The 9,034-nt window shown below is 44.7% G+C and overlaps 1 protein-coding gene across 1 annotated transcript in view; it reads left to right on the forward strand.

Moving 5' to 3' along the window:
* Window positions 1-8,642, forward strand: part of LOC8031058 (microtubule-associated serine/threonine-protein kinase 2) — a 59,290-nt gene extending 50,648 nt beyond the window's left edge. Inside the window, exon 13 of the mRNA XM_040502726.1 lies at window positions 8,376-8,642. Coding sequence (XP_040358660.1) covers window positions 8,376-8,642 — 267 coding nt within the window. The remainder of the gene's footprint in view (window positions 1-8,375) is intronic.
* Window positions 8,643-9,034: the final 392 nt, after the last annotated feature.

Raw genomic sequence — 9,034 nt, forward strand, 5'->3', positions numbered from 1 at the left:
ATCGGATATCGTTATTGGAGTCATCGGAATGACCTACTAGAACTCTCGTGTAGTTATCTGGAAATTCCACGTGAGGTCAAACGAGTCCGATCCCTCTAGTCGGAACAGAACTTTCTGAAAAGCGTGTGAATATGATGATTGAAGCTTTGAACTTCCCCCAATTACATGCTGCATAGAATCTTAGAACGACGGCGATGTACGTCGACGACAGGAAGGGCAACAAACCTGGTGAGAGCAAAATGACGCAGTGGACATTGTTTTGTGCATGAAAGTAGAGCAACAAGCAAAAACGACAGACACCGACAAGCCTCAAACACGCACAGCATGCACGCGACACTCCTAATCGAGTGGCCGTGCACGCGATGATGCCTCCGAGAGGCGTGCTCTCTTTCGGTGCTCGTGAAATAAGCACGAGTGATTGGAAGCTTGCCCAAGATACCCTCGCGTGCATGATGTTTGTGTTTGAGGCTTGTGAGTGTCGTCTGTTTCTGTTTGTAGCTCTAGTAAGACTCGGGCATCTGGAATATTTCGCAATATCAGGAGTGTTCCTCATTAAATCTAAATTTTCGACAGCAGTACTAATATTCGATGTATTGAATTAGTCAAAAAACCGAAGACTGGGAATTCGAAAATTCAGTCGAATTATTCCGATAGTTATTATTGGATTCGAACTCAAAACTCGTATATTTGCGCATCCTTTTTTTTTCGGTCTTTTGGTTTTGATATAAGCAGAACATTGGACAAAATAAAACATAATATTATGCTACCTAATTTTTGTGTAACTATCATAAACTATTCATAAATAATATTCAAATATAGCGGAAGGCAAACAGAAATATTTTTAAAATGAGCTATCCTTGCTTAGAGACTTAGCTTAACCGAGACTTAGTCTTCAACACGAACTCTAGAATCAAATTTTTAATGAAATCTTAAGTTGCCTTTATAGAGAACCTCTAGAGGCTTCGTTTAGAAATTATATGGATGGCGTGATTCCCTGTAATTGTTTTTGTGTTGTTATTTTTTTTAACGGTAAAGGGCTTCGCTTTACGTTATTTTTACCAATAAAGTATATGTTATTCCGACCTCTTTTCGCATGTAGCGCTCAATCAAAGGAGATTTAGTGTCCATTGAGCACTAAGGTAGCACAGATTTAGCATTGTGCCACCTATCATTTTTTTCTCATGTGGACTGCTGAGTCTTTTTTCTGCTGTGTTACAAAACAAGTGGTATTCAGATTCAGATCGTTTTCATAAAGGCCCGTGTCATAAGTGTTCTGGTAAACTTTCCTGGCCAACATTGGTTTCGAATCTCTTCAGTGTAATTAATTTTACTTTCAACTGTGAAAATAACTTTTTACTTGGAGCGAGAGGCTATACAGACTTGGATTCTAGCACGGTGCTTCAATCGCTTCACACGATTACAGGCCATTTGTCACGTTTTCCGAATGCAAAAGGTACAAAAAGAAACTTGACTAGGCTTGACCGGGACATGTATTTGTATACACGGTAGGCGATACGCGGGATGGCGACGCCGCTTGCGCCGGATTGACTGCTCCTCGAAGAGGATGCTGCGTTGTCACACATAGCAACGGGCGGTTGCTGCGCCGGCCGGCAGTGGGCGTTGCGCGTCTACACTGGTTAGAGTTCCTGTATATGCTACCTATCCTGTAGGGAGCCTATACAGGAACTCTAACACTGGTCAGAGCCGTATATTAGGAGAGTTTGGCCAGTGGGTGTGGTGACGAAGGCGCCGCAGAGGAGAAAAGGAAATGAAAAGGAGGAGAGCGCCGAAGGAACGAGAGAGAAAGAAGGGAGCGGAGAGGAGACGACCGCCATTTTTTAGCAACGCTGTCGGAGACTGGTCGGAGAAGAGCACTGCTGAGGCTGCGCGTCGTCTGCTACGGGCCGACTTCTTTTTCGCCTGAATAAACGTTTGTGGCCATACGCCAAAAAATCTTCATTTATTAGCTTTTTAACCTACCGAGGAATAACAGAATGTCATTTTCTTGCCAGAGCCAGCGATATAAAAGGAAATAATCGAGATTTAGATGCCGATCCTACGCATTCCGCCGGGAGAATGATCGAAGATGGTGGCCCTCCCCATTCAGGTGGGAGCGTGGGTGGGAGCAGCCGGGAGTTCACGCGCATGCGCTCATGCCTCTCGCTCTACGCCGCGTGCTGATTGGCTCATTTGAAAGGAGAGCGTTACGGCGGCAAGATCATAGACTGACCAAACTCTCCCCATATACGGCTCTGACACTGGGGCGCGTTTTACCCCACCTTGTGTTTGCGGGACAGTCTGCAGCGGCTCATTCACGCACCGTAGTTATACACACGATCAAAGTGGCGCGAAATGAGAGGGGGGGGGGGGGGGGGAGGTTACAACGCGTCCCAAGGATACACGCGCAACGCGCCCACTGCCAGCCGGCGTAGCAAGCGCCCGTTGTCATGTGTGACAACGGAGCATCCTCCTCGAGGAGTAGCAAATCCAGAGCGAGCGGCGTTATCACGCCGCACTTCGCCTACCCTTTACAAATATGTGACCTGGATGGCTCACAGCTGTCGACCTCTCAGCGCCGAATTTTCCTTCTCACCTCAGAGGTTTATCAGCGCAGTTTACAGCCCACATTGGCATTCAAATCGCAACCTCGAAGCGGATCTGCTCGGTTTCATCATCAAACCTGCGTGAAAGTTTACTGGATTATTGAGCAACCGCTTTCGCAACCGCTATGGCAACGCGGTTCAACCGCCAATGCGAATAAGGCGTTAGTGCTGAGTGGTTTATGCGATCAAATTCCTTAACTTCTACGGATCGACCTCTAATTTAAAATGAGCTAAGCTTGCTATTTTATGTGCCGTATTTGGATGATAGTAAGCTTTTCGTAACTGCTTCATTATAAACTAAACCGCGAGGGCAGGCGAACTGGTTTCAGACTGAAATATGCATAGGAACTCTGGAACAAGGAGAAGTAGGGACCAGTCATGTACGCGTTACTGAAAAAGCAATTACAATAATTTTATTGAAAAATGTAACTGATTACAGTAATCAATTATTTCAACCCAAAATTAATTGAAAAATTGCCAGAAACTTTTTGATTATTTTAAGGTTATTTTTTTTTTCTTTTTATTACGAAATTGAAAATGCCTACATAGGTTCAAAGTGGTTACGTTTTGTTCCTTTGTGTCATTCACACCTGTTGCTACTATAAGTTGTCACTTTCTTCAGCAATAAAGATAGATATATAGGGAGAGAGAGAGAGAATGATAAATAAACAAGCGCACGCTATACTAATAAAGCTCATATATAGTAACAAAACAAAATCGTAGGTAAGATAACCTTCTGTTCTTAGTGCGTTTTTTACGGAATCCGGCCAACTCGTTCAAAGTCAACTCGTCGACGGTCAACTCGTCGACGGTCAACTCGTCAACGGTCAACTCGTCGACGGCCCATTCGTCGAATAGGCCAATTCGTAATAGGGCAATTCGTCGTTGGGCAATTTGTCGAAATGGGCAATCTGTTGAAGGGCGATTCATCGAAAGGGTTGTATAACGGTCTTATACTCCGTCTCACTTAACCGTGCAGTACCTACACCTCCTAGAGTGGAAAGCCGCAGCACATCTCAGGTGACGTCACACGAGTCGGCCGGAGAGTGCCGCGGAAAAGCGCTGGACTGAAGGAGTCGCCCATGGATTTACCGACGTAGTATATATGGCATTTTATTTACACTAACACTTTTTAATAGGCAAAACAGGGGTTATAAACATCGATATGACTGGGAAGCATATTTTATTACACGGGCAGCTTATTAGAACATGCAATTATTGTTATGATATGCAAGAACAAAGTTAACGAAGTTTCGGGAAAGGTGGGTTTTCGTTTTAGGCACCAGACTCTAATGTGCTTTAAAGGGGCGATGCAACGAGTTTTGTATTTTGCGGAAAAACCGCTCAGAGCGGATCCCTGACGTTAATCACCTGTGAAATATCCATTCGTTTTTCACCACACGCAATCGAAGTCGCAGAAAAAAAAAAAAAAGAAAAACAAGCAGAGTTTACTTCCTCAACTCGCATCCAGAACAAGCGGCCACGTGATCTGGAGCCGATTATATGCCGCCAATGTTGATCATAGTCACGCGCTGGGGTTGGCAAGGCATAGGACACGCGCTGAGTTCCAGGCATTGTTATAATTCGGCTGTTGTCGTCATTGCAGCGATTGGACACAGGACACTACCCGAATGCTTCTCGAGCTATACATTATTACGAGCCCAAATCGAGTGTCGACGCAATGCTCGGGTCTAATCTATGAGCCGCATTCAAATATCGTCACTCGGCGGTACTGCTGCCGCCCAGCTACGTCATCAGGTTTTGTGAAGGGGAGATTGAATGAAAACGCTGGGTTTTGTCCTCGAAATTACAGTGCAACAAAGGAGTTTCTTGGCCAGTGGCGTTGCGTGCGAGTATCCTTTAGTCCCACTAGTGCCAGTAAGCTCGTGTAAAGTGAAAAACATTCCAATTGAACATCGTTGCACCGCCCCTTTAATTATCTCTAGAACCGAATAGACAAAAACAAACAAAAAATAATTGCCTTGAAACGTTATTGTAAGCAGTGAAGGGACCCGCCGAAATGCGGTACAGCAAACAATATAGTAGGTAGTTCTTGCTCGCATGTGGTTACTGAATTTGTTGGTGGTGTAATTAAAAGAGGAGAATTCAAAACTTCTCGACTCATGCTATTCTGGTGCTCTGAAAAATTTAGTGTGTTCAAATGTATTTTTTAGCAGAAGTAAAATGATTTAAAAACAAAACTGCAGGCCAGCTGGGAAATGTTTATCATAAAGTATAATTATGTCAAGACTGGGGCATGAAAACTAAAAATTAAATGAAGAAAGACCCGAAAAAGAGGGACGGACACCGTCTAAATCAAAGTGTAGACGCTTTGATTGAACTGAGTGCAGGCAGACTTATACCCGTGCCACACGGGCAACTTGAATGCCATTTACAACGAATGACATTCGTGTGATCAACGAATCGGCTCGCGATCTGTCGGGCGTGGAATGCCTCACGCTCGGAGTGTCGCGCGCTGATTGGTCGATCGTTCAAATGTCATTCGTTGTAAATAGTATTCGAGCTGCCCGCGTGGCACGGGTATTAGAAAACTTCAAAACATAATTATCAGTTAGGAACATGTGTGTGGGAGCTTCATGCCCAAAACTACCTGCGTTAATTCAAACTACAAATAGAAGCTGTGAATAGAAGCTTTCTCACCTTTGAAAGCTTGAAATTGTATCATCTTGTGTATCCATACTTCCTTCTAGTATCCATATTGACACGATTGCAGCACAAGCATCTTAGATGTCGTTCTGTAGCTTTCGCGACACTAAGACACAGCACATGTACGGTATATATATATATGTACACTTTAATACCGTTGCACAATGATAACGATGTGACAACTGTTGTGTTGTATATAAAATAATTATTTTGATTTTATTGATTCGCATTTTCTTGTCTCTGACTTAGTATTAGACCCATAAATCTGGTCATTCAACCTTCCACAATAGTTTTTCATCACAACGTACGTGCTGCACCACAACAAGTGCTGCACGCGATCACCTGTGTGTCCTTCTCCGCAGGTGTCGAAGTCAGAAGTCTCATTGATAGAGAGCAGTCCCATTGTGAGCTCAGTGACGAACTGGCACTGGTTCGGAAAGTTCTTGAGCAGCAACGTAAACGCGTCTCACGAAATTAACTACGACAACAGTGGGATAAAGAAGCGCCCTCGACCCAATTCCTTGACAAGAGAGTATACGTATTGTCTTCTGCGGTCAACGCTACCCTGCGTTTCTGACACTTCAACTTTTTCAAAGCGGTATAAACTGCGTATTCTGCCACGACTTTGGCAAGACTATGTTGCAGCTGGGTCGTGGCGTGTCTACTTGTTTTTCGAGCTCTTCACATCGCTCGTCTTCAGACGTAATTGTCGGCAATGTACTCTGCGGTCGCTTTTTATTTTCACCTTCATAGATTGCAAGCCAACCAGTTGCCAGTACGTCCCGGAACTGTCTTGCAAGCTATCAGTCGAATCTTTCCTGTGAACATAGCGTGACCCGACTTCAGTGAAGCAGATCACATCGATTCCCTAAATAATACGCGCTACATTGATAAGAAAAAAAGAGGGACATAGAGCGAAGGCTAAAGGCTCCTGACCCTGGTTTTGTGAACTGGAGCTTGCGCTACAAAAGTAAGTTTTTGAAACAAAGAGCGCAAGCTAGCTTTTACTTGTCGGCTTCGTTGTCATATACAGGCGTCAAATTAAACGAAGGAATTAGGTAATAATCATACGATGTGAAAATATACGAAAGTTCTCACCCTGGTATGCGTCAAAAGCACCAGAATTTCTCGAGGGATCGTCCGCACCTATGCTTTTCACGGTTCTTCATCTTCTCTGGACTTAAATAGAAACACTTTAGTCGAGAACGTTTCGTAGATGACATGGCACCCAGAGGCACCGCATTTATGAGGCATGGCTAGCCCGAAAGCTGCCCGTAACTCGTCAAGCACCACGTGCTAACCTTCATACAAACCAAACACGAAAGTAAGGTTGAAGTAGTTCGCGTACTCCCGCCGCGATCCTTGCGCAACGCAAGCCTTCCTTGCGCAAACGAGGCAAAATTTGTCATTGCGCAACAGCCCCGGGATGAAGAAAGCTGAAAAAATAATATAAACGAAAGGCCGGAGCGTACGCCATCTGGCGTCCCGGGAGAACAGAAATGTAAGCGAAAAAAGCTAATGTTTTGCGGAAAAGCCTCCCTGCCAGGTCGGCCCACTCGTCGTGAGTCTGTGACGTCATAACCCGGTTCGCTGCGGCCTTAGCTCTAGGTGGTGTTGGCAGTACAGCCAAAGCTACAGGGGAGAGAGCGTATGTTAGCCTGTTAAGAGGAGGGAAAGGAGGAACGGAGAATTCCCCCCCTTTCAGTCCAGATCCTCCTTTCCCTCCTCTTGAAAAGGTTGGCATACGCTCTCTCCTCAGTAGCTTTGGCTGTACTGCACGGTTTTAGTGAGACGGATCGAGTATAGGTAAAAGTTCGTGGTTCCTTGATATCTTTTCATCTAAATTTTTATCTGTGTTTAGACTAGAGACAGCGCCCTTGTAAAGTTACAAGACTGGAAGAAACTTACAAGAGGGCAAAGACAGGAAAGAACCTCGAGGCAAATTGAGAAATATATCAGGATCATCCTTTTGTTCCTTTCCTGTATGACTTTTTTTCTTTTCTCTTTTTAATGAGCCGCCGCAGTTTGTTGTCGTGAAGCGGCGTAAACTGGGGGACCGAGTAGGTAAACACGCGTCCTAGTGATACATGCGCGGCGTAGTCACCGTGCCCGACTGTGCCGTGAACGTGAGGAAAACGGCAAGTTGTTATCTTCGACAAGAAATATCAGAAATGTCAATTATCGTGTGGAAATTTTAGGGTTTATTATAGGGCTGTATTTCCTGTAAACTTTATGAATATGATATATCTTTGCTTTAAAAAATCGGCTGCCAGTTAGCCTCCTCGACGAGTTTTCCTTCAACGAGTTGCCCTAGGTCGAATGGGCCTATTCGACGAATGGGTCGTCGCCGAGTTGGCTTCCGAAGAGTTGGCCTTGACCCGTTCTATACAAGGACGCACTGGTGAACTCTTTCGAGATAAAAAGTGGGGGGGGGGGGGGGGGGGATGTCATGGCTGGATGAGATCAGTGCACAACACAGTCGTCTACGCCGCGGCAAACCCTGATCATAACAACCCGTACACCTGAAACGAGGCACCCTTGACAGCTCGACAATTGAAGCGTCGCTGAGCGCGTTGACATTCTAATCCTTCTGGTATCTTGGTATCTTTCTTTTTTTTAGTTTGTGTGGAGAAAAAAAAAAATTCTCCAACCTTGGTGCAAAATAGAGGAGCCAAGCACGGGCAGACAGAGCGAATTTTTACGTAAAAGGCCTCAACTCAATAATGTGAGCTCTATCGGAAACATAGAATTGATTACTTGTAATTGATTACAGACAAATAGTAATTGAATTACAGCGAACGTTACCGAAAAAAAATAATTGTAGCTTTGAAGTGTTAAAATAAAATGTAACTGGTTACAAGTAATCAGCTACTCGTAAATGCCCGTTCACATACTGGCGCTTGACTCTGACCGACATAGGCAAGACCGGTTTTGACTCCTTTTGTGATGGTTTACGACCGGCTGCATTGCTGCGGATCGGGTGGTAAGTCATTCTAAGAGGTTTAAAAACCGGTCTTGTCTCAGTCGGTTGTAGTCACGCGCAAGTGTGCGAACGGGCCTTAAGTCGTTCCGTCTGGCAAAAACAAAGACGCAACTTTTTTTTAGCACGCCGACGTTACTCCGTTGAATAACAAGATGGTGTACCCTGGAGACGTGATGACGCACTTGGACGGCACGGCACTGGAGACGTTACCCCGCAACCAAGTGCTTCGCCTGCTGAACCTGGGCAAGCCGGATATCACCTTGTCCGTGGTGCCACTCTCGCCCATGCGCACCAGAAGGATCATGATCAGCAAGCTGCACGAGACAGCCATGACAGACACCAATATCCCCAGCAGGTCGACAGCAGCAGAGATTGACTCGCAATTTTAGACTGTGCCTTGACACGAGGCATTTTGCGTCCGGCCACTACTGCAGCGAGGATTGATGTTGGATTGAAGTTTAACGCTCTCAAGTCCGTTGAACCTAATGCAAATGGGCATGTAGCATCGAGGGTAGAGAAATCCTTGAGGCCCTTAGTTTAGTGTTGTTTATTATACATCAAGCAGTATGCTCATACAAACTCTCATTCGCAAAGACAATTGATATTTTATTTGCTTTTTCTTTCAAATATTATACTTCAACATTTATACAATATGCCATGGGCTCTCAATTAGATTTATTTTTGTTTCCTTGCTAGAAGAAAAAAAAATTAGACAGATTTGCCGATCACTTGTAACTGAGATCTCTCACAATTAGCGTTCGGGTATTGAAAAGAGAACCTG

Source organism: Ixodes scapularis, unplaced genomic scaffold, assembly GCF_016920785.2.
Source record: "Ixodes scapularis isolate PalLabHiFi unplaced genomic scaffold, ASM1692078v2 PGA_scaffold3__209_contigs__length_174095766, whole genome shotgun sequence".
Lineage (NCBI taxonomy): Eukaryota > Metazoa > Arthropoda > Arachnida > Ixodida > Ixodidae > Ixodes > Ixodes scapularis.